This window comes from Pygocentrus nattereri, chromosome 10, assembly GCF_015220715.1.
Source record: "Pygocentrus nattereri isolate fPygNat1 chromosome 10, fPygNat1.pri, whole genome shotgun sequence".
Lineage (NCBI taxonomy): Eukaryota > Metazoa > Chordata > Actinopteri > Characiformes > Serrasalmidae > Pygocentrus > Pygocentrus nattereri.
Window position 1 is genome coordinate 1,885,098 of NC_051220.1, and position 26,211 is coordinate 1,911,308.

General features: G+C 41.9%; 1 protein-coding gene across 1 annotated transcript in view; it reads right to left on the minus strand.

Moving 5' to 3' along the window:
- LOC108413574 (glutamate receptor ionotropic, delta-1-like) overlaps positions 1-25,029 on the minus strand; it is a 606,899-nt gene extending 581,870 nt beyond the window's left edge. Inside the window, exons 1-2 of the mRNA XM_037542279.1 lie at positions 24,951-25,029; positions 17,775-17,930 (exon numbers count right to left, since the gene is read on the minus strand). Of these exons, the coding sequence (XP_037398176.1) occupies positions 17,775-17,930; positions 24,951-25,029 (235 nt within the window). The remainder of the gene's footprint in view (positions 1-17,774; positions 17,931-24,950) is intronic.
- Positions 25,030-26,211: the final 1,182 nt, after the last annotated feature.

Consider the following 26,211-nt stretch of genomic DNA (forward strand, 5'->3'; position numbering starts at 1 on the left):
AGTTTAATCATCTGATTTTTAATATTTTTTGTAAGAATACAACAGTTTAAAATGTTTTAAATAACCTAAAAAAGTCTTTGGTTTAATGAAATCCCTACAATAAGTAAAGTTGTCTTGAACATCATTCTTTCACAGTGAAGAAATAAAAAATAAAAAAAAATAACTTCTCTAAAAAAAAAAAAAACAGTATCACTTTATATTAAGTGTCAACTAACTGTGTAGTTACATATAAATAACATATGTAACACCACTGTAACTACTAATGCTTTAAGCTGTGTTACAGGTGGATTACAGAAGTACAGTCTTTGTAACTAAAAACTTTAACTTCAGTTTTAATATATTATTTTTGATACACTACAGATCAATAGTCTTTTGTTATATAATATAACATTTATGATTTACATAATTACTGTGGAATAACCGTGTTGTAACAAAGTAACCTAATCACATCTCATTAATTGCCAGTCTATAATTACCACTCTGTAATTGCATTGTACCTATAGAACAGCTGAAGTTGATACACATGTGTAATTACATAAGGTGTCCTTCTGTAACAATGACTAAAACATTAATAATTGCGTTGTTGTTGTATATGTTGTTCACATGTAACTACACAGTTATTAGAGACACTTCATATAAAATCTTATTTTAAAAAGTCTGTCTGGCCATTCGTCTAAATTGTGTATGAAGTTTCTAGATGCCAGCTGATTAATCTTAAAAATTCAGTCATATGCAAAAGTTTGGGTACCCCTGATCAAAGCGCAGGCTTTATTAATTAACTTACATGTGACGTATTTCTGCAGAATTTGTTTAACATATTGGAAAAATCTGAAATCTGCCGTAACTTTTTTGACAGGACACACTTTAAGTGTTCTTTTTATCTTAAATTTAGCAAATAAACAGATATTGTGCATTAAAATGTGCAGTATGTTCTATGAAGAGGGTGTGTTAACTTAAAGGATGTCCCAAAAATTGATGTAACGTAGCCAATTCTCCCTCAAATGATCTCAATCTTTAACAAGATGTGTAAAAAGGAACCAAGTTTCATTTTTAATGGTTTTCTTTCCCCCCAGGTTGAAGAGCGGCGTTCGCTAGAAATGGAAAGGCGTTTTGTGTGATAGAATATGCTCGAACGCAGACAAGCAAGAGCATTTTCGAGAAAATTCTATAAAAATGCAAAGAGGAAGGCTGTCTGTGCAGGACAAAGGGATCTGGACGACAGGCGGTACGCATATTCAACATTTGTGAATCTTGTCACGCATGCAGCCAGTCCTCAAACGGACATGAACTGCATTTCCCAGGATCCTCTGGGGATTCATGAGGCGGAGCTATTTCCCTCGCTTCTATTTTAGACTCCTCAGCAAAGCCACATGACTCCGGACAGCTCCCCATCATCCTATCAGCGGTCAAGGTCACCTGAATACTAACTTTCCTCAGCTGTGTGTTTGTCACATGACTATTTTAGAACAGTTAAGTGATACTTTATTAATCCCACAAACGGGGAAATTCCACCTCCGCATTTAACCCATCCGTGCAGTGAAACACCACATACACACTAGTGAGCACACACACTAGGGGGCAGTGAGCACACTTGCCCGGAGCGGTGGGCAGCCCTATCCACGGCGCCCGGGGAGCAATTGGGGTATATAGTATATAAGAATATAAGCCCAGGCTTTAGATTATACTAGTTGTGAAGTATTGTTTTCACTTGTGAAACTACTGAGCTTTTTCTGTACTGACCTTTGACTCATCGCCGGTCTTGTGGACTTTTGTGGACCTTGTCTGTTATGGTCACCCTTCTTACTCTGCTGTGTTTCCTGGAATTGACCCCTGCCTGTATCCTGACCACTCTCTGCATCTCCGATCCCTCAAGTAAACCTTCACTTTTGCTTTCACGCCGCAAGCGTCTGCTTTCTGACTGCACATCTTCATCTATAAAATCTACATCCCTCTGAATTTCTTGCTCGAATTCAGCTGAATAAATCTTGTGTTGTTCAACACAAAGCCTATTAAATTTGGTTTGCCTGGGGCATGTAGTTACTCGGATATTCACATCTCAAATGATGTCGATTTTCTTTGGCACACCTGGTATTTTCGCTTAGATAACCAGCAAAGCATGGCATTTGACCAGACATGGCCAAACTTTTAGACCTTACACCTTTTTTCTATAAGTTGCTATAAGGTGCTAAATTGCAGTCTATCATCACATCTTAGATTGCCACCACAGTGGCCCAGTGCTTTATTGCTCACTGTACTTTTTGTCCATGTTGTGCAGTGCTGGCAGAAAGCACAATAAAAAGTATATTGAATGTCCAACAAAGTCGCTTCTGGACACAAACCAGCCCTACATCACTCAAAACCAGGAAACATTTGAACTTTAAGCGCTAACAGCAAGAAGCCTGGCTCAGCTGGCTGACTTTATCAGAGGGAGACATCTCTTTGCTGAGACTAACTGCGGTGTACCTTCACGGCTATAAAGAACGGGCTTATTCTGGGGCCAAAGACGATCGGTTTAGCACTTTGAGGGTGAAAAAAGGGCCTGAAACAGCTCGGCAGGGCTGTCCATCCTTTCCTTTGACCTTTAAATACCCTCCTAACATCACACCCACCTGGTTCCACTGAGGCGTACGTGTGTCCCTGTTTCATAATGCTGACTGGCTCAAAGCCATGTCTATAGAAGACTTGACACAGCACTTGCTCTCCCATAGACTCAGTATAGAAACTGCATATGTCATCTGTCAGGAGACGGAGAGAAAAGGCTGGAGGAACGGACCGACAGGGTTACTGTGGGAATGTGCAGGAGCTGCATGTCAAACAGATGGCACTGTCCAAACTTTGACCTTTGAACATCATGCAGGGAACCTCCCACGAATGCCGATACGCCGAGTGTGCGCCGGGGTGCTTGTGCGGTACGTGACAGGCCCAGCTGCCCCGGCAATTAGCGATGATTGCAGGATTACAAATGTAGGTGAGGATAAAACACAGCTGGGTGCCTGACATATGCCATGCCCCCCACATGCACACGAAGGGGAAGATTTACTAACGTTGTGCCATCACAAACACTACTTTGGCATTAAAAGGTGGCTAAATACAGTTGTGTGCAAAGGTTTTTGTGAATGTTTGTGTACAAGTCGTCCATGCAGAACACAACTTTAATCCACAACTACTTTGCCACATTTGGATGACATGAACCTTGACTCTTCAAAACAGCCATAGAACCTCATCTGGAACCGTCAGGCTTCTCACAGCACTCGGCAGGAAACAACACTGTGGTTGCTCAATTGCAACCTTCTGCACTAGCATCATCGCAGAGCATTGCGAAGGCCACTGTCATTGTCGTGAAAACCAATAACAAATGATATATTGTGCAGCCTCACCTCTAGAGTCACGTCCATTTTCAATTTTCTCCCCAATTTAGTCGTATCCAGTTCCACCCACTAGTTAGGACTCCACCATTCACACGATACCACCAGAGCTGGGAGGGTGAAGGCTAGAAGAGGCTTCCACATCTTTTCGAAACTGGCACTCAAGCAACATCACTGGACAGATAAACACGCTCGGAGGAAAGCGTCAGATCTACATCAGCTTTGACTGGCGTTGCAGGGCCGTCCTACCCAGTGAGGCCAATTGTGAGGCCATAGACTCTCGGCTATGGACGACTGTGGCATCACCAAGGATTGAGCTCGCAATCTCCTGACGAGGCTAACGCATTGTACAGTTGCGCCACTCAGAAGCCCCTGAATTTAGCATTACTGAAAGAGGAAAAAATAACAACGTCACTTGTGCAAAAGCTACGGAACAAATTTGGTTTTGCCGATGCGCAAAAAAACGGAAACTGTGCAGTAAATTTCATACGGAGGTCTAGTCCCTGTATAGGATGTGTTAAAGCACCAAATGCCATTTAAGGGTGTTCAAACTTCAGATTCAACTGTAGGTCCAGACCATTTAGCGCCCATAATAAGACGAAAGGGGCGGTCGCGGCGTTTTTGTCCTTTTGCCTCATTAAAGAAGCTCCTCTCTCAAAGCACAAAATACTGGATTAGCTTCTTTTGTAGTGCGAATATGGTTGCTATTGTTTATATATGTATGTATGATAACATTTGTAAAAGCCTGTTTCATTATTCCCAATTTGATGCAGAGGAAAAAAAAAATCTAATATTAATTAGAGAGTTTTATGTTCCAAATGATTATTAAAAGCACATTAAAGCTCTTTTGCCTGCGCGGTCCCTGCAGCGGTAAAGCGACTCGTTGCTTTATGCGAGCTGAAGCTTCTCCTGTAGAAATGTCAGGTCTTTGATTCACTGCACGTAGCTAAGAGTTTCAATTTGTCACACGTTAAAAAAACATACAGATTAAAAAAAAAAACAAACAAAACAAAACAAAAAAACAGAACAAGGTGCGCTCAGTGAAGTCAATTAAGGATTTTGGCCTATTGAGTCCCAATTTGACCTGGAAACCTTTCTGAACTTTTTTATTCAAAAAGCAGGGAGTCATGGTCACGGCACTGGTCATTTGGTAATTATGAAGTTGTGCTTGTGGTCATCTGCAGGGACGCTCTTAATACATAGGTCACCAGAGTAGCCAACGCCACCAGCTCAAAGTGTCAGTAGACTCTCAGTAATCAATGCCTTGTTTTGTAAAACTGCCTGATATCGCTAAAATTCATATTGCAGTTATGTTGATATTAATAAATCTGCAATATGCTTCACAACATATTATATGTAATATCTATTTTAAGTACAGTTGACTTTTTTTGGACTACATGGATATCTTACGCCATCAAAACCCCTCCAGAAGCGCTCTGGAACTGTGATTGGTCAAGATGGTCACACAATTCAAAGTTTTTCTTTGAAGTTATATCTATTTATATCATTTTGAGATTGTGGTAAGACTGTTATGAGTTTATTGTATCATAAATCCTATTTCTGGATGTTTGCTTATTTTAAGTACACTGTAAAAATGTTTTGTGAGGTCAAAGTAAAAAATGACTTCGCAGGGCAACAAGCAATTGAGCTGGTTTCATTCAACTCAAATCAATAAACTGATTAAAAGGATGGTTCAGAAAGTTCAGTAAAACTAGTTAGTTTACTTCTTATATCATATGACATCTTTTTAATGTTGAACTGATGATTTTATAGTGTAATGTTTCTCTATTGAAATCTTATTTTCAGATGATTTTGCTTGTTTCAAGAAACAAAGCAGAAATTTTGTCTTGTATCAAGAAATAATGATCCAAATTTCAGTAGAGGACTGAGCGTTGGACTGACCGATATTTCAAATCAGGGATTTATGTTTTTTTTTTTTTTGTTTTGCTTCAGAAAAGTTGAATGTTAGAGCTGCGCTACTGCATTAAAATATTGGCATTTTATTCATTTATTTGTGAATAAAATGTATATTTCTGTTGATCCAGGTAACATAGTCCCAATTTTTATATCAGCATCAGCACCAACAAGTAGAAATGAATTCAGCAATCTTATAATATTTTCATAAATATCTCAGTTTGAAGAAAGTCAAATGACATTTTTTTGATTTTCTTAGGGAAAATAAGTTAAATCCTCTACAAAGAACGAACTACAATGTGACAAATGCTATGTAAATATGTAAATAGATCTACTTTATACTTTATTTTATTTCTCTTGTACTTTAACTTCTGTCTAGATTTATTTCTATTTTGTATTTTTCTGCATAGTTTATGTAAATGCATGTGTCATTATATGTCTTGCTACTGAAACACTGCAATTTCCCTCCAGACTTAATAAAGATCTATCTATCTATCGATCTATCTATCTATCTATCTATCTATCTATCTATCTATCTATCTATCTATCTATCTATCTATCTATCTATCTATCTATCGATCTATCTATCGATCTATCTATCTATCTATCTATCTATCTATCTATCTAATTTTTATTTATTTACTGGGAAACAATAAAACCTAAAAAATAAAATGCATCATAACTTTTTCTACATTTTACTTTTCTTTTTTTCACAAATATGTTAAATGCATATTAAAATGCATTTTTCTGCATAGTTTATGTAAATGTATGTGTGTTTATATGCCTTGCTACTGAAACACTGTGTTCTCTGTAGAGGATGTTTTTCACTTTGATCAGCAAAAACGTCATTTGACCAAAACTTTTGCACACGGACATATTTCGGCTAAATTTAGCATGCATTTTTTTTTTGCAGTTCAGCATGCAGGAAAAAAATACTGTGATTGGTTAGCAGTCTCATTTGCATATCTTGGCCTCCTGTGATATCAGTATCATCAGTAACATTATACTGTGTAGCCCAAACACCCAACCTCTCTTTCATTCTACTCAGTCCATCCATCATCCCTCTTTAACAATACCATTCACTCCTCTCACTTTTTCTGCCAGCGAAAATCAATGAGGACCATAATCCGAATACATGACCCAACATTTGTAAACTTTACTCATGTTTATCGACTGCTGGTTAAAAGGCTGAAAATTGCTTAGCTGTCAAAAAGGGAATTCTGTGTGTGTGTGTGTGTGTGTGTGTGTGTGTGTGTGTGTGTTGGCGAGCGCACGCTAAAGAGCGAAGGTGAGCTAAAGAGCAAAGTGAAAGGTCATCACCACCCGCCTGTCACTCAAAGGGGTGTCGAATCGATCCTGAACCAGCCTGCAGTCAGACAGGAGCGCTGCAGGGAAATCAATCAATCCTAGAGTCACCTCGAAAACGATCGGAGACTTAGAACAGGGTAAGAAGGCGCTAGTGATGTGATAACTGCTAGATCAACCTGGTCTCACGTGAACAAGTGTTATCTAATAGCTGTGGCTTTCCATGGTCTTCAAACAAAGGCCTCCTTTAGGGCTGTGCGATTTGGACAAAGTACCAGTATTGTGATTATATTGTGGTGTATTGCCTTCGCGAGGCACTTTACGATAAATTAAATGCAATCAACAATGTGACATGGTCGTAGATTACCTTGCTTTTCATTTGTTGGATGACATGAACCTCGACTCTCAAAAATAGCCATAGAAACTCGTCTGGAACGGTCAGGATTCCACAGCACTCAGCAGTAAACAACACTGTGATTGCTCAATTGCAACCTTCTGCACTAGTATTGCAGAGTTTTGCAAGCAGTTCTGCGAAGGCCACTATCATTATCATAAAAACTAATAACAAATATATGAAAAATATTGTGCAGCCTCACCTCTAGAATCATGTCCAAAATGTCAGTCAAGCCTACTTTCCTTGGCCATGGTGTAATTCTGTAATATATTTATGAAAGAAAAACTGTAGTTAATCACATTTTTTAGATTGTTCTCTCCAATTTTCTCCCCAATTTAATCGTCTCCAATTCCACTCGCTAGTTAGGACACACTCAATCAGACATTCCACTAGGTGGGTAAAAGCTAACACAGGCTTCCTTCAAGACCTGTGAAGCACCACCTGGCACTCATGCAACATCATTGTACAGCCGAACGCTCTGAGGAAAGCGCCACATCTGTTACATCAGCTAACAGACGCCTGTGCTGAGGAGTCTCACACTGAGCGATGGGGGGAGATGAGAGGCCATCCCACCCTCCCAGAGAGCCAGGCCAATTGTGCTGTCTTCGGGAAGTCACAAAACTGCCGCTGTGATTGGAAGGTTGCTGGTTTGATCCCCAGCACTGACAGTCCATGACTGAGGTGTTCTTGAGCAAGACACCTAAACTTCAACTGCTCCCCAGGTGCTGTGGATAGGGCTGCCCACCGCTCCGGGCAAGTGTGCTCACTGCCCCCTAGTGTGTATGTGGTGTTTCACTTCACAGATGGGTTAAATGCAGAGGTGAAATCTTCCAGTTGTAGGACGAATAAGGATCACTTAGACTCCTGGCCATGGACAGCTGTAGCATCACCAACACTTAGATGGTTGCACCACTTGGGAGCCCCACATAGTTCATTGCTTAAGTGGTTGCATGCTTGCTAGTCCAGCTGGACCTGCTGTGATTTTGTAACTTGTTAAGTTTTCTTAACTTCTAAACTCCCCCTCTAAATGTCTGCACATCTGCATGCCTACGTGGATCTGTTTGGGGGACGTTTCAGCCACATTACATCCACGGGTGGGTTGTCTGTTGGACAATGACGACAAGTGCCTCTTACTTTGGGTGTTGCCTTCATGTCGTATCAGAAGTTTGCTCAGTCTGTTCCCACCAACACTCAGCCCAAGGTTTCTCGCTGTTGTCTCCAGACATTCTCCTTGACAGATCACACCTGGCCCTGTGAGACTACAGGACTACCAACGTTTTCTTGTTTTCCCCATCTGTCATGACTTCAAATGAAGTTTGTAGATGAATCAATCAGTTTTAGCAAGCTGGTCCCCACCAGCAGGCCTGCACAACATGGACAGCGTACTGGTACATGTCATGATTGATTGGTGAATTAACAGCATGACATGGTTCAAGACTAGCCTGCAAATTTGCATATATTGGATTACATCAACATTTTGAGCCAACAAAATGCCTACACACACAATATCATAGCTTGAAGGCTAAGACGGCATAACTGGCCCCTCTCTGTCTGGGTGGTCCTCTCTCTCGCTAGACAGTGTCTTTTAGCTGGTGTAACAGATTTGGTGGTTAGTGTTCTCCTCCAAGCGTGTTGAGCTGTCCAATAGAGTTCTGTTAGTGGCACTTTGAAAAGACGCAGTGGTGCTTCATGTGTCTCGGAGGAAACATACGCTTTCTTTTACAGTCCCCCAAGTTCTCAGCATTAACCAGGTAACTAAGAGCTACAGTATTTCAACTATTACATAATTATCTTGGGTAACATGATGATACTTTTCTAGACAGTTTTCCTAATTGACAGTGAAATGAGTAACAGGGTCTGGCTAAATACTTTTGCATGCTTAAGTGGTTATTTGCCAGGTGAAATGGCTCTTCAGATTGGTGGAGATTGTGGTGTTTATGGTTCTATAACCAATTATATTATAACCCCTTTTAGTGCTGCATAGGACATTTGAAAAAAGCCTCTATCGTCATGAAACGCTTCACGCAAGGGTAAGGAGTCAAGTGCAAGTTCAATACCAGGTTCAGAGGAGATTACAACAAGCTGAGGGTCAGAAATCCAGAAAAGCAGGCCACGAATTGCAAACAAATCCAAAAGAGCAGCCAAGAACAAACCAAGTAAAAGTTCAAATTCCAGAAAAACCGAATCAGGTAGAAACCGCAGGTAGACCGAACAAGACTTCGCAAAGAACATGTGCAAACACAGGGTGTATATACACACACAAGATGGCTGAAAATAAGCTCAAAAGGTCAAGAGACCATCTAAAATTCCAGTGACAGCGACCTCCAGTGGCGGTGAGGAGAATGATAGGTGGCAGATGTAACATCTATATAGAACTATTAACACATTCAGCTCATTCCCCTTCATTCTGAAGAACCATTTGACCTTGCAAAGAGGCATTTAAGCATGCAGATGTTTCTTTTGATGTTCATGGTTCTATATAACTACTATCTTCACTAAAGAACCCTTGAAGAACCATCTTTTTGAGTGACTCTTTGAACATCGTTGATGAATAATCTGCGTTTGTACCCCACACTTACCCAGTTAGTACCCAGAACTTGTTGGGTGTTTTAGGTTCATTTAGCTAGACCGCCTTGAAATTTACCAACATCTTACCTGAAATAATTATCCAGAGCTTTGAAGTTTGTACCTCAGTTGTACCTAGTGAACACTAGAACTTAAGGGACTGTAAAGGAAAGAATTACCAACTTAACTAGCAGCTGGGAATTTGTGATGAAGTTTGGGAGAAAAATTGGGTGATGAAAAACAACAACGGTGCAGTAAGTTAGACAAGGCTCATTAATTTTATTGCATGCTGCAGCCTCCTGCAACATCAGTATTATGAAGGCCATTATTGTTACTGCAGTAACAATTACCAAATGATATGTTGTGAATAGCTGTGTAGTTTCACTGAGAAATACTTGTGTGTATAAGGTGAGTCATTCTTGCCATCTAGTGATCATAGTGATCACACTGTTTTCAACGACCTGGTAGTATGCAGACAGATGTAAATATGTTTGACAGCAGTTTTGCTCAGAGAGAGAAAATCAGCAAAGCAGCTACAACCAATCAATTCCACGAAAACAAATAACGGCTAATGCGAACAAACCAACCTCTTACCCAAAACAGGTGCTTTTTCAGCAGAGTGAGAAGATGCAGCGACAGCATCTCTTCCCATCCACTGAACCGAGATTAGCATTTACACTTTTATAGTAGTGGCATGGAGGGGCAGGGGTGGGGGGTGTCAAGAAAAGAAGTCAGAAGCAATAAAAGGTGACAGCAGATATGGCCCGGGTGGCATTCTGCCTTACGCTTGGCATCTGCCCTGGCATCTGAAGTTTCCTGTGCCGTTGCTTAAAGTTAGCTTCACAAAAAACGTCCACTGTCGTCTCTGACACAACACATTAGAGTCAAGAAGAAGCTTCCAGGCTTCAGCACAATCTGTCTTCTGTGTGCCACAGCCTTTTCCAACAGTGTGATCTAGGGCTGCATGACATTCTACCGAAAGGTTTAAATTGCAGTCCCTTAGTTAAAAGTATTAAAAAACTATACTTAAAGTACAAGTGTACTAAAAGTAGACAGACTATACTAAAGTACTGAACTAACACTAAAAAGTATACAGACTCCACAAAAGTACAATACTATACTAATACTAAAAAGTAGACAAACTATACTAAAGTACTGAACTAACACTAAAAAGTACACATACTATACTAAAGTACTATACTAATACTAAAAAGTATACAGACTATACTAAAGTACTATACTAATACTAAAAAGTAGACAGACTATACTAAAGTAATATACTAATATTAAAAGTAGACAAACTATACTAAAGTACTGAACTAACACTAAAAAGTACACAAACTATACTAAAGTACTATACCAATACTAAAAAGTAAACAGACTATATTAAAGAACTTAAATAACACTAAAAAGTACACAGATTGTACTAAAGTATTGGTCTAACACTAAAAAGTACACAGACTATATTAAAGTACTATACTAATACTAAAAATGTATACAGACCTTAGATATTATTTTATGATCTATTTAAAGCTAATATACACCAAATTATCATTCCTCACCCCAAGACATGAAAATAATACATTTTTATTATTTAATTTTTTTTTTAGATCCTTATGAATTTTTACTTGAACATTTGGATTCATCATGCATTCATTTTAAATGTGAAACATCTTATTTAAAAAATGTCATCCTACATTTTTGTCATTACTGAAACACAACATTTTAGTCCTTAGGCGGAGCCTTATTTTAGCCACACCCCTGCATCTTGGAGCAGGAAGTGAGACTGTATCCCTGTCCCTCATGGCCACATGATGTCTGAATATCAAGAATTGTAGTTCCTGCAATTAAATGAACTGATTTTGGTGTTTTAATGAAAAATATTAGAATTCTATGGGTGCACAACTGTTCAAAGCTTTGGTTGCTTGCATGCTGTAGCTAGCATTTTTGAGTTATGTTCAAATTTAGCTAAAATCTTCTAAAACCACAGCGGATCATCTGCCTCCATCTTGCCCTATCCACTGCCTCCTCTACTTTCACACCAACCATCTCCATGTCCACCTTCACTACATCCATAAACCTTCTCTGAGGTCTACCTCTTCTCCTTCTACCCGGCAGCTCCATCTCCAACATTCTTTGCCCAATATATCCACTATTCCTCCTCAACACATGTCCAAACCATCTCAACCTGGCCTCTCCGGCTTTATCTCCAAACTGCTCCACCTTCACTGTCCCTCTGATCTGCTCATTTCTAATCTAAACAACCTGGTTAAAAAGTCCACTGCCTTCTCTCCGAAACATTTTACATTTATCAGACACTCTTATCCAGAGCGACTTACAATTTGATCAGTTTATACAGGCAGGCAAAGGTGGTGTTAGGAGTCTTGCCCAAGGACTCTTATTGGTGTAGTGTAGGGTGTTTACCCAGGTGGGGGATTGAACCCCAGTCTACAGTGTAGAAGGCAGAGGTGTTATCCACTACACTAACCAACCATCTCCATAGAAACATCTCCATACGTCCACAGGTATATCATCTGGACTGACTGCCTTTCCATTCTTCGTCCTTTTTAAAGCTGCCCTCACTTCCACTTTACTAATTCTCTGCACTTCCTGATCCACTATCTCTCCCCCCGTTGTCCTCCTCTCTCTCTCGTTTTCCTCATTCATTAGTTCTTCAAAGTACTCCTTCCATCTACTCATCACTCTCTGTTCACTCACTAGTACTATCAAAAATGAAATATTTGAAAGGCTTGGCTGATGTTGTGCCTGTTTCGCTGTTGATAAAAATGGAATATTCCGTCATTTATTTTAATAAAATAATTAGGTCATTCGAAACAAAAGGATTTTAGTTCAAAGTCCAAAATGGGTTTGACATTGAACCAGTTTGGTAGAAAGTCACAGACAACCGTTCATTTATTCCATTTTCAGTCAAAACAGCCATTAAGTGATTCAGCTTTCGGGAGATATTTCTGAGGAGATCAGATATCAGAAAATTCACTTAGTCAAACAAAAATAAGTTTTAAAAAATGTTCAAAGTTATAGAGATAATGGGATTCCAACGACCGTGAAAGTCGGGGTAGACCACCACAGCTGTCCCCATCAGATAAACAGCGCTGAAAGAACACTGAGCTGTTCCTGTCCATCCCTCCACTGTGACAAGACAACTCAGTGCTATGGGTCTGAAAGGATGTGTAGCTGTCAAGCAGCTGCTACTGAGCAAAGAAAAGACAAACATTTGCACATCAAACAAAGTAGTTGCTGGTGTTCTCAGAACAACGGACTGACGGCAACTTCACTGAGTTTACTCTGTGCTTGAAGACGAGAAAATTTTACCAACTTCTAAGACTGAACTTTGAAGGGGGCGGGAAAAAACAGCCACTCAGAAAGAAAGGACGTTGCAATATAGACCATATCAAATGAAAAGCACCTTTAGCTGTTGAGGATACTCAGCACTGAAAATGAATACGTCAGTATGTAACGGCCACTTTGACTGGAAACGGAATAAATGAAGGGTCTCTACTTTTGCACATTGCTGTGTTTTGGTCTACATCACGCAGGCCAACCCTTAACCAGGTCACATTATGGATTGACCAATATGATTTTGTAGCATATTGCAAGGCATTATAATCACAGTACTGGTTATTTTGTCCATATTGAGCAGCTCTAGTGAGAAAAAGCACAAAACCTTTGGAGAGAAAATTACAGTGATATTTTACTGTTTTTTTCTGCAGAGCTATCCAAATACAGGAATTCTAAGAGCAACCGCAACTGCATGTCATTTCACCAAATTGCATTCCAAGAATTGCCTCTTTCTCTCTGTTACTGTGGATGAAGGGACAGCCAGGATATGTCAAACAGCACCCAGTGCCACCGGTGCACCTGCTGTGTGGTTCTGGGTTGGTAGCATCTGTATGAATTCTGGGAATGGAGTGCTGTAAAAATAAGCTATTTTAGCTAAACGTTGGTCAATGATTCGTGTAATGGATCCAACATTCGAACAGACCTTTTATGGCCTCTTTATGGTGTCGGACCATACAAATCCACTCGCCTATACATTTCAGATCACAGTCCATGCCTTAAAGAGGCTGTCGACTTGACAGAGCATCCCGATGATACCAAAGATATCACCGCTGGAACAGAAATTAGGATCTTCTGTAACTTTACAGAAGAATTTGGTCGATTTCTTTTGGTCTAGTCATCGTGAAACATGACTCGACACAACTCGAACGATAGCAGGTGTTTCCAATGGTATATAAAGGTAAAAAACGCCAAGGCATGAAGGAAAACAACAACTAGAACTGTCGTGACATTTGAACTGATGATTAACTGCGAAAACTGTATTTAACAACCTGATCGTCTTTTGCATTGCACCTCTTTCGGCAGGCCCCCTAGTTGCCGTGGCAACGGGAAGGTGGAAATAGACTCTGATATTTTTTAATAATATCATCAAAAGCATGTTTCCAGCATTTCTCCATAGAACTCTCTCAGCCGTGCTGAGAAAACATTGCCGTTTTCTTCATATCAAACCGTCTCAAACAGCCTGCCACGAGAAAAACAGCAATGAAGCGGCATGAAAACACTTTAGTTAATGTTTATTCGCTTGCCAACCTACAAAGATCAGACACATTTCCATCGACTGGCTGGCTTGCTTCCTATCTGCCAGTACTTTTGACCCAAACCGCTAAAGCTTAAGTAAACAAACAGTACTCACTGCTGCCCTCTGAATGTGCTATAGCACCAAGAAGCATGTGTGAGGTTCCAGTCCTCACTGGAACTGCAGACTTCAGCTCACTGCCTCATTAAACACACCTCGTTCAGCTCATCGGTTAATCGGCCAGGACGTCACGGATTGAATTTAGAGCATCGGATGGGGGTAAACGTTGACCGGAAGGTGCCCGGTTTGACAAGCCTGCGTTAGAAAGGCCTCGGTGATTCTCAGTGAATGTGTGTTTTCCTTTCTTTGATTTCCTCTCAGTGGATGAAAACACACCGTATTCACGTTCTGCTTGTTGCAATGTCAACGTAAAAAAGCTGACACTGTAAAAAAGCTCTGATCAGACAATTACGTAACTGTTTTTTTAATCCAGGCGCCAACGTCTGTAGCGATTAGCAGTGCTTGGATTGAGAAAGCACATCTTTAACTGTTACTTCTTCATGAATTATTACTTAAACATGATCAAATGTTTTGATGTGTTTTTGTTATTTGAAATTATAAATAATTGAAATTTTAAAAAAATAATAATAATAATTCTAAAAATATAGTGAGTTACTTGATAAAATGTTGCCAATTCGTACCATAGCACCATAAAATCTAGAAACAAGTATAAATTATATAATTTTTTTTCTCTAAAAACGTCCTTTAGTCCTTTTATTGAACACAAGAACAAACAAATCCAACTGAATTCTTTTGACTCAATATTTACAAATATTGGAGACTAATACAATATTAATGGGCATTTGGAATGTATGGTAATAACATCATAATAAAAATTCCTGGTCATGTGATGTCATGAAGTATTTATCCTTTCGAAGTAAAAGACCCCTTTTCCGCAATTAAATAGGATTTTATAGCACTGCTTTTTAGTGAAATTAAGATAAAGTAATTGTTGCCATGGCAACACCGTGCAGTAGAGGGTTACGTTCATTTTTATTTGGAGGGTTAAGCTGAAGTTTATTTGTTTATTTTCTCAACCCTTTCCATAGTTTTCTGTGTATTTTTCCCCAAAAACAACCAACCCACCATCCTTCCATGCAATTCTCCAGTGACTCACGCAGGGCCTTTGACTACTGGTCCGCAATCAGTCAACAGCAGCCCAGCTCCTTCAGAAACATGGGGAGAAATCTTCGCTGTGTCAACCTCTGCAGTACCCCAGCCCCAGCGATATTTCATCACTGTGTATATCGTTGGTTTCTTTGCGCTCGGCTTGTTTGTTATTTGTTTGTTATTTTTTATCTGTTGCCCCTGCCCCCCCCCCCCGCCCCTTCCTCCCCCCTTCCAGCCATTATTATCATTCCCATGCTTAGATCCTTGTTCTGCCCCATCCATCAGCACTTTTGCTATAATTCCCTGCCCTTTCATGGTTGAATGCATCCCAAGGTGTGGTCCCTTTAAATGCCTCACAGGGCTTTTTTACTATCCTCTCTGCACTTTATGTCTCTTTATGTTTTGTTGACCTTTTTTTTTTATTCTCTGGATGTTTTTCACTGACATTTGAAAAAGAGGAGCAGTGGATGTAGAATGCAGGTCTATTCTCACCTTCACTGGCTTCTGTTGAATAGGAAGCACAGATATATGTTTAAATACACACACACACACACACACACACACACACACACATATACATATATCATCACTGCCGGAAGGAAACCTTGTATCTCCATTTTTGTCGTTTTTCAGTTTTTGACATAATCTGAAAACGCCTGTTGTCCTTTAAATACTGGGTAAATTTCATGATGAATGGACCAAAATAAAACAACCCAAAATGACTCGGAAAGACGTCCGGTTCCATTGACTTACGTTAAAAGTAAAATAGGTTTTTTCCTTCTCCTGTATAGTTACCATTTTGGAGATATGATGTTTTCTTCCAATAATTTCTCCAAATTATAACTTTACAGGAGAAGGAAAAAAACCTACTTTACTTTTAATGTAAATCGATGGAACCAGAATTTTTTCCAAGTCATTTTGGGCCGTTTGTTTTGGTCCATTCATCATGAAATTTGTACACAATATAAAGATTCACAGGGATTTTCAGATTATGCAAAAAACTGGAACATGACAAGGTTTTATTCCAACAGCAGCGATAGATAGATAGATAGATAGATAGATAGATAGATAGATAGATAGATAGATAGATAGATAGATAGATAGATAGATAGATAGATAGATAGATAGATAGATAGATAGATAGATAGATAGATCCAGTTCATGTCTTTGGGATAAAGACATTTAAAGCTGCTATTTTTGACACATAAATCCACACAAATGTCATGAGTTGACCTTAGAAAAACAAATAAAAATGTTGGATATGAGGCTTTAATTTCAAACGACTGTCTCTCTGTGTTAATACACTCAGTTTGTACACTAGCTTGACATTTGATTAGCAACGCCCACCGTGCTCCAACACTCAATGGCCACTTTATCAGAAACACCCCTATGCCATATAGGTTGCACGTTAGGATTTTTTAACATCTCAGTGTTAAAAGCTGTCCACCCACCAAAAAAAGTCCAGCCAGCCGTGGTCCTGCGGTCAGAAGCTGTGCAAAAGTCAGAGACCACGTTTCCATTATCTAATTTCCAGTCAATTAAGAACAAAGTAGTGGAAAAATGAAGCAATGGAAGAAAAAAAAGTGGTCAGGAGTCCCATTTTATAAACTATTAGCCATTTTTAAACTTTTTGGAAACTCCTGTTTTCATTTATATCCCTTTAACTTTTCCCTTCCTTATGCAAGTGGATTATGTTTCCATTATGCCATTAGGAATGGAAATTAAACAAATGAAGGGTGGTCTCTGACTTCTACATAGCACTCTATATGGCAGGCGTTTCTGATAAAATGGCCAACAAGTGGCTACAATATTGGTTTATCTAGTAAACCAGCAACTCCGATGCCACATCTCTGATAAACAAGCACCAACCAGGTCCTGGAAGAGTATGAACACATGCCGTGAACTTCCACAAGGTGTAGAATTTAGCCATTTGCTGTAACAATGGGAGACATGTCTGTGATTAGCATAGGGAAATTTCAATTTTACTGCCAGCACTATCTGCCTTCCATTTGAATAAGAAAACATGGATGGAAGCTGTGGCTGCACAGCAGGTGGAGAGGCACCAAAGAGGAACATCACTGAAACGCTCCACACAAGACGAGAGGGACCAGCATGACCGAATGACTCAACGCTTCCACCGAGCTTTATCTTCACCGAACACACACTCTTATTCCTCGGAGAGAGCATTCTGAGCACGTGAAAGTGAGAGAAAGAGCGAGAGAGCGAGAAAGAGAGAGCGAGAAAGAGAGGAGACTGTCGACAGCAATGATTTTACCCAGCACGAAAGAAGCTGTATTCAGCTGTACCCCAGAGAAAACCACAGCAACCGCTTCAAATGACCCTAGAACATGACCACAAAACTGACACCAGCACCTTACGGAAAGCAGCTCGAGGTTTAATAACCGTTCAGCCAAAAATGATAAAGTAAAGCGGTACAGCTAATTGATCAAGGAGATCAATGGCTTACCTTCCTGCACTGCCTGGAAGGGGTTGTTGGGCTCAATCAGTTTGATAGAATAGGTGATCCTCTCGCTCTGCAGGATGTCGTCGTTCAAACTCAGGTCCGAAACGGCCAGCTGAAACACTTCATCATCCCGGATCGCGTTCTGCTCAAAAATGGCACCTGTTGGACCGAGAGCGAAGAAAATCAATACCCAATAAAACAACTGACACTTATTTTCCCTCAACTGCATGCAGGTCAAATTATTCAATGCGCCATCCCATTTATGGCTATTATACACTTTGCAGAGCACATGAGCAGTTTGCCAAAAGCGCTGGCGTCGTCTCAGAACCATCCGAACCAAAATGAAGGAACAATCAGGCCTGAAAATATGACCACCTCCTCCGTTCTACACTCACTGTCCACTTTATCAGCTCCACTGACCGTATAGCTGCACTCTGTAGTTCTACAGTTACAGACTGTAGTCCATCTGTTTCTCTGATACTCTGTTACCCTGTTCTTCAGTGGTCAGGACCCCCATGGACCCTCACAGAGCAGGTACTGTTTGGGTGGTGGGTCATTCTCAGCACCGCAGTAACAATGATGTGGTGGTGGTGTGTTAGTGTGTGTTGTGCTGGTCTGAGTGGATCAGACACAGCAGTGCTGCTGGAGTTTATAAACACTGTGTCCACTCACTGTCCACTCTATTAGACACTCCTACCTTGTCAGTCCACCTTGTAGATGTAAAGACAGAGACGACAGCTCATCTGCTGCTGCACAGTTTGTGTTGGTCATCCTCTAGTCCTTCATCAGTGGTCACAGGACGCTGCTGGCTGGATGTCTTTGGTTATCAGTCCAGCAGCGACACTGAGGTGTTTATAAACTCCAGCGGCACTGCTGTGTCTGATCCACTAGGACCAGCATAACACACCACCACCACGTCAGTGTTACTGCAGTGCTGAGAATGATCCACCACCCAAACAGTACCTGCTCTGTGAGGGTCCATGGGGGTCCTGACCACTGAAGAACAGGGTAACAGAGTATCAGTGAAACAGATGGACTACAGTCTGGAACTGTACAAGGTAACTGAAATAACAGTTCTACTTTGACTGGCTCAAAGGTTCTCCCTTCCTACCAAGGAGATCCTGAGGACAGGAACAGTCATGCTTTCTCTGGTCTAACACAGCTTACTGACCTCATGAGGTCACCTGATGAGTCTGAAGGAGTGACACAGAGCTACTTGGCTAGTCGATGCAGAAATCTCGCCTCTCCATGACCCACCAGCATGTTTATAATGTGATTCAGCACCATGGACAGTGCCGTAGTCAGCACAGGGCCCCAACTTCATCTTTATTCTATGCACGCCTCTAATTTGTTAAGGGCTTTTCACAGTTTATGGATGCTCAGTGGGTTGTAGTCCTGCAGGACAATCTTCTGTGTCGAGTGCAAAAGACAGAAAACAGGCAAACAACGTTTCGCCCAGTGTATAAGTTCATATTGTTCTTCAACAGACTGAGCATGCTGGCTTAACCATGAACATCCAGGTTTACCACAAAATACAGTTTATCAGCGGTGGACGAAGTACACACACCATGTCCCTGAGTTAAAGTAGAGACACCCAAGGTGAAATATCACTCCAGTAGAAGTAGAAGTTCCTCCCTTTAGACCTCCACTTGAGTAAAAGTACTAAAGTATTTCCCTTCAAATGTACTTAAGTATAAAGTAAAAGTACTAAAAGAGTAATTCTGGCTCTGATGTCCTGTTATCATTTTTATAACCAGACTGGCTTCATGAACTCATTTCAGGTGAAAGTCCTCCAGCGTCTCTCTTGGTAAACCAGTCTTTTAATAGAACGTCATTAATTAGTGACGCTGACGTCTATTAAAATGATCAGAAGCACAAAACACTGAAGGTAAACAGTTTCCATCAGGGAGAACCGAGTGGCTCTGAAATCACTTTTTACACACAAGCAAAGTTTCAGTTTCAGATTTATTTACAACTTAGTTCCAAGTTTAAGTTGAATAAAAACTGGCTTTAAACTCAGGATCACAGATGAGCTCCTTTACTATGTTGATCTGTAGGCGTCTGTTCATAAACATAAACCAGCCCAAACTCATTTACTATAAAATGAAATGGTGTTTGTAGAAATTCAGAAAAAAGCCGCGTCAGTCTCGACTGCATATGTGGACATATTTCTATATTGAGCTCTATTTACACAAAGTTAGGTTAGTTCATCATTTATGTTGAACAGACTCTCCCAAAGTTTTACGCTGCTGCGCTGACGTTGAACCGCGTGCTGCACTGGGTCGGTATGACCAACAGGTCAAAACCAGCTCTAAACAAAGTGACCGCTGGGCCCTGATTGGTGCTCTGGCTTTGCGCTTCTTTCGTTTTGACATGTTACGTTTTTATACACACAGAAACCAAAAGGAACCACAGATTTCTCAAAATGTAGAAGGAAAAAGTCGGATATTAGACTTTGAAATGTAGTGGAGTGAAAGGACACCTGGACACATGGAGTCAGAGTCAAGACCAACAAGGTGTAGTAGTTGAGTCCAAGTCAAGACCAAGAACAGGGTAACAGAATATCAGAGAAACAGATGGACTACAGTCTGTAACTGTAGAACTACAGAGTGCAGCTATACAGTAAGTGGAGCTGATAAAGTGGGCAGTGAGCTTAGAAACACGGAGGTGGTCAGAACGTTAGGCCTGACCCGTGTATGCGCAGTAATGTGAGCATTGCGATGAGTGAAAACGAGACCCCAGGCCACGGATACAGGCACTTTTTTAAAACGAGCAGAGAACGTATGGTTATTTTTCACAAAAACAATCACACTCGAAAACGACACCTTGCCTGATCTACTTGCGCTGGATGACATCCATCACCTACATTCTTTTTAGGAACCACAATCAATGTCCTGCAGTGCAAATGCCATGGATGCTCCATGTGGCTACTGACAAAATGAATCCATCAATCAAAACCCTAAATAACAGCCGATACAAGCCACAGCTCTAAATTTAAGCCTAGGCCCTTAATAAAAAGAGTGTCAGGGTCAGCACTCCCAGCAATAAAGCAGACCACACCGCTCCCTGTCCGAGATAAGTGAGAGCTAACGCTAAATGAAGGCTTGTTTTTTCCCTAAGCATCTAAATTAGTTCGTCATTCCAGTCAGATGGCAATGGAAATCCACCGGTAGCGTCCTGCTCCTGGCTGGTGATGGTCTCTAATTGTAACCTAGTGAGACATTAAGCCAGTCCTCATTAGGTGACAGAAGCCATTAAGCAAATTTCCATATGGATTCTAATGCAGGTACACCAGCACAAGCTCGATATATACGAGCTAATCAGCAAGCCGGGTCAGTCATCCGCCTCTTCGCTCAACGGGAAGTCAGATAGAGAGCAAGGCATCCATTCCAATGCGTTTAAAGACCACAATGCCGTTCTCAAAACAGATTAGTTGGATGATACACAGAGCTAAGCCATATAGGCTGAACACTTGGGCCTTCCTACACACTGCACAGCGAATACTGGATGTTTAACCAGTGTTTATTAGGATTTTGTGCTTATTGTGTGTTTATGGATAGTTTTGTTAAGCTACAGCACTGTGCCTTAGGTTTTAGGCGTCTAAGCAAATGTTTAACCAGTTTCCCTCAGCAGTGAGTTTATCACAATATACATCAGAATAAAGTCGTATTCATAATTCAAATAAACAGAAAAACAATAAAAAGTAATTTCTCGGGTCTACTACAAACTACACAAATAAATAGATTTAGAACATGTGTCTTGGGAGCCTCAGACTTTCACACAGTGCTGTATGTCTGTGAAAAGTGGCTAAGACCTGCATTATGTCCTAAAGTCTGATCATGTTTGGTGCCAGATAGACGAATATAATCAATATTTGCCAATACCATAATATTAATCATCTGTTATTGTTTATGGCCGGTATTTGAAACTATTTTGAAGATGATTGGCGGCGAAGCCATAAAGTCTGACCATGCGACGATCATATACTGCTAGACTACAGACTAACAACAACGATTAAGTAGTGAAGTCGTGTGTTTTTGTGCTTAATGTGCTTAATAATAGCATTTTAATCTATTTTTATGATAACAAGTGGCTCAGCCAAGCCATAAGCCTGTCCACATGTGGATGGCATAATGTTAGATTGGTAAATATAGTGCCAGATATCTGAATAACAATATTTATAAGTATTTACAAAGTTTTGAGGTCATGCGCTTGTGTTTATTGGCTGTTTATGACCAGAACTTTAAGCTATTTCAAAGCGAAGAAGTGGCTTTGATTAATGCGAGCCATAAAGTCTGACCACGTGTGGACAGTATAACGCTAGATAAGTGAATAGCAATGTTATTAGTAATTGATAGAAGTTTGGGGTCATCTGTTATTGCTCATTTTGTGTTTATGACCAGTATTTTAAACTATTTTGAAGAGGATTGGTGGCTAAGCCATAAAGCCTGACCATGTGTGGATGGTATAGTTCTAGATAGCTGGATAACATTGACAGTGTCTAAGACCAGATTAAATCAGCCATTGTGCATATCATAAAACTCTGAACAGAATAATAGTGTACAATTTACACAGCTTTGGGGTTTTTTTGTTTATGATTATGACCAATATGATTAATATTTCAAACTATTTTTAAGTTAAGTTGTGGTTAGACCTGCTGTTTTAGCAATAAACAGCTAATAAACCTACATATGTGGAAATCTAATATATACTGTATGAGAAATTTCCAAAAGTATTCGCTCGTCTGGCTTCACACACATATAAATTTAAGTGGCATCCCATTCTTAATCCATAGGGTTTAATATGATGTCGGCCCACCCTTTGCAGCTATAACACCTTCAGCTCTTCTGGGAAGGCTTTCCACAAGGGTGAGGAGTGTTTATGGGAATTTCTGACCGTTCTTCCAGAAGCTCATTTGTGAGGTCAGACACTGATGTTGGACGAGAAGGCCTGGCTCAAGTTCTTCCACACCAAACTGGCTCATCCATGTTTTTATGGACCTGCTTTGTGCACTGGTGTGCAGTCATGCTGGAACAGGAAGGGGCCGTCCCCAAACTGTTCCCACAAAGTTGGGAGCGTGAAATTGTCCAAAATCTCTTGGTGCTGAAGCTTTAAGAGTTCCTTTCACTGGAACTAAGGGGCCGAGCCCAACTCCTGAAAAACACCCCCACACCATGATCCCCCCTCCACCAAACTTTACACTCGGCACAATGCAGTCAGACAAGTACCGTCTCCTGGCAACCGCCAAACCCAGACTCGACCATCAGATTTCCAGACGGAGTAGCGTGACTGGTCACTCCAGAGAACTCGTCTCCACCGCTCTAGAGTCCAGTGGCGGCGCTTTACTCCACTGCATTCCACGCTTTGCACTGCGCTTGGTGATGTAAGGCTTGGATGCAGCTGCTCGGCCATGGAAACCCATTCCATGAAGCTCTCTACGCTGTTCTTGAGCTGATCTGAAGGCCACATGAAGTTTGGAGGTCTGTAGTGATGGACTCTGCAGAAAGTCGGTGACCTCTGCGCACTATGCCCCTCAGCATCCGCTGACCGCTCTGTCATTTTACGTGGCCGACCACTTCGTGGCTGAGCTGCTGTCGTTCCCAATCGCTTCCACTTTGTTATAATCCCACTGACAGTGGACTGTGGAATATTTAGTAGTGAGGAAATTTCACGACTGGACTTGCTGCACAGGTGGCGTCCGATCACGGCACCACGCTGGAATTCACTGAGCTCCTGAGAGCGACCCATTCTTTCACTAATGTCTGTAGAAGCAGTCTGCAGGCCTAGGGGCTCGGCTTTATACACCTGTGGACATGGAAGTGACTGGAACTCCTGAATTCAGTGGTTTGAATGCGTGAATGAATACTTTTGGAAATACAGTGTATATAAGAAATATAAGCCAACTCATTTGAAAGTGTCCATGGAATGTATATCAATTTATGCAAATACATAAGTGTCACACCTGTGTAAAACTATATGATATGATAGGTTGGGTGGTGTCACTGCCCCAACAAACACCAATCAGAGAATGGGCGCCTGCTTTTAGTTACATCCAAACAACCCAACCTCAGAGAATATTCTGAGGTCTGACCCTAAAATGTGCGTCAGAAATCGATCAGACCTGCGGTTTAGGATTATAAAGGCTAATCAGGTTCATCCTAACCATGACAGTGACTGAGACTCTCCAGCATTCAAGAGACCTCCCCCCATCTCCCCCCACCCCCACAACCGAGTCAGAGCCGCCCTCAGCTGAGCGCCAAGCCGAAGCCGTTCTCGATTCACCGCACCGCGCTCCAGCTTGCATCACAGCTGGAGCGGAGCGCTGATGAGGCGGTGAGGTAATGCCACCTTGGCCGCGTCTCCATTCAGAGAGGAGACGGAAACAGCAGCCAAGCGTTTTTTCCGCGCGTTCCGGCGTTTTAACATTTCAGTCACGTTCAGGGGAAAGTTAGGGCTCAGGGCTGGGGGTGGGGGGGTGGGGGGGACTCCGGAGTTAACCCCGCAACGCACACGCAGCCCACCAGTCGCAATCAGTCAGTATACGCGCTAAGTAGAAGCACGTTCAGAAGTATTAGGACGCTCATTGAACCGCTTTTTTTTTTCACAGGAATACGCCGGTTGCATTTGCGCAGCTGTGCACCACGAACCCACACAATAAACACACAGCTAAATTGAAATAAATAAATAATAATAATAATAATAAACTACTCGAGCCCCCCAGTTTTACACCTGAATAAACAAATAAACAAACAAAATAATTGAATAAATAAGCGAATAGCCATTCAAGACCCTTTCAAAATGCGTGCGAAACAAAATCCGAGAAAATAATAAAGATAAATAACCAAATCAAAACAAAATAAATGGGAAAATAAACAAGTAAATAACTGCACGAGCCCCTAGTAGATAAACAGATAAATAGATAGATAAATAAATAAATAAATAATGGGGGGATAACAATAAAAGAAGCAAACTTGGAAAATAAAGATGAAAACAAACAAACAAACAAACAGACAAGCAACTTTCCCTCCGCCAAACCGCACCAACCACCGCCGAGCGCCGCTCCTGCAGCGCCTCTGAAAAGCCCGATCGCCTCATCTCTTCACTCCGCCGGCCCATCGCCGTCCGCGCGGTCAGCCGGCGGGACCGTCCGCGCTCGCCGCGTTCCCCGCGAGTCCTTACCGATGTGGATGATGGAGTCCGCCCGCGCCGTGTGCCACTGCAGGAGCCACAGGGAGAGGCTGATCACGAGCAACTCCATCTCCGCGTCTTGCCCCGGTGTCGGCTCGCATCCACGCGTCCGCGACGGGCTGGAGATCCAGTTTCCGAGAGAGGCTGCACGGGCGGAGGAGCGCGCGCGCTTCCGGCTGTGGCTGTAGCTCCTAGACAGCTCCTAGACCCGCTCGAGGACGGAGGAGGGTGCTTTTTTTTTTTTAATAAAGGAGGGATGGAGTGGTCAGAAGCAAGCAAGCGGCGAGTGCCTTCCCGCACGCGCTCTCCACCTCTCTCTCTCTCTCTCTCTCTCTCTCTCTCTCTCTCTCTCTCTCTCTCACTCTCTCTCTCTCTCTCAGTGTTCAGTGTGGCTTGGATACAGCAAACTGCGGAGCAAAGAGGGGACCCCCTCCTCCCCCATCCCTCCTTCTCTCTCTCTCTCTCTCCTCTCTATCTCTCTCTCTGTCTCTCTCTCTCTCCTCTCTCTCTCTCTCTCTCTCTCTCTCTCTCTACTCTCTCTCTCTCTCTCTCCTCTCTCTCTCTCTCTCCTCTCTATCCCTCCCTCTCTCTCTCTCTCTCTCTCTCTCCTCTCTCTCTCTCTCTCTCTCTCTCTCTCTCCTCTCTATCCCTCCCTCTCTCTCTCTCTCTCTCTCTCTCTCTCCTCTCTCTCTCTCTCTCTCTCTCTCTCTCTCTCCTCTCTATCTCTCCCTCTCTCTCTCTCTCTGTCTCTCTGTCTCTCTCTCCTCTCTCTCTCTCTCTCTCCTCTCTCTCTCTCTCTCTCTCTCTCTCTCTCTCTCTCACTCTCTCTACTACAACACATGCAGGCGCAACAGGATGGGTTTTGGGTGGGTGTTTTGGGGGGGGTTCTCTTCTACAGTGCGATGGGGAGGCAGCACCTCGGTTTGGTGGAACCGAGAGGGGACGAAGGGTGGAACATCCAAGCCGGGCAGGAAGAACGGACGCCCTGCGAACTCCAAAGCACCTCGAGGCGTTAAGGGAACCCCCTCAGTGTGGGCGAGCCCCCCCCTGAGTGCGGGCGAGCCCCCCCTCATCGTGGATTTTGTCCGAGAAATGGGCAAAAATAAAAGTTCCAGCGCGTGAAACGGCTCGTGCACTCTTACAAGTGGACACGAGGGGAAGGAGCGCCCTACGTACGGCTGGATTAGCCTCCGTGATTCCGCTGGAAATGGACAGCGACTGGGTCAGGAAGGAAGCGCGCTCGGAAACCAAC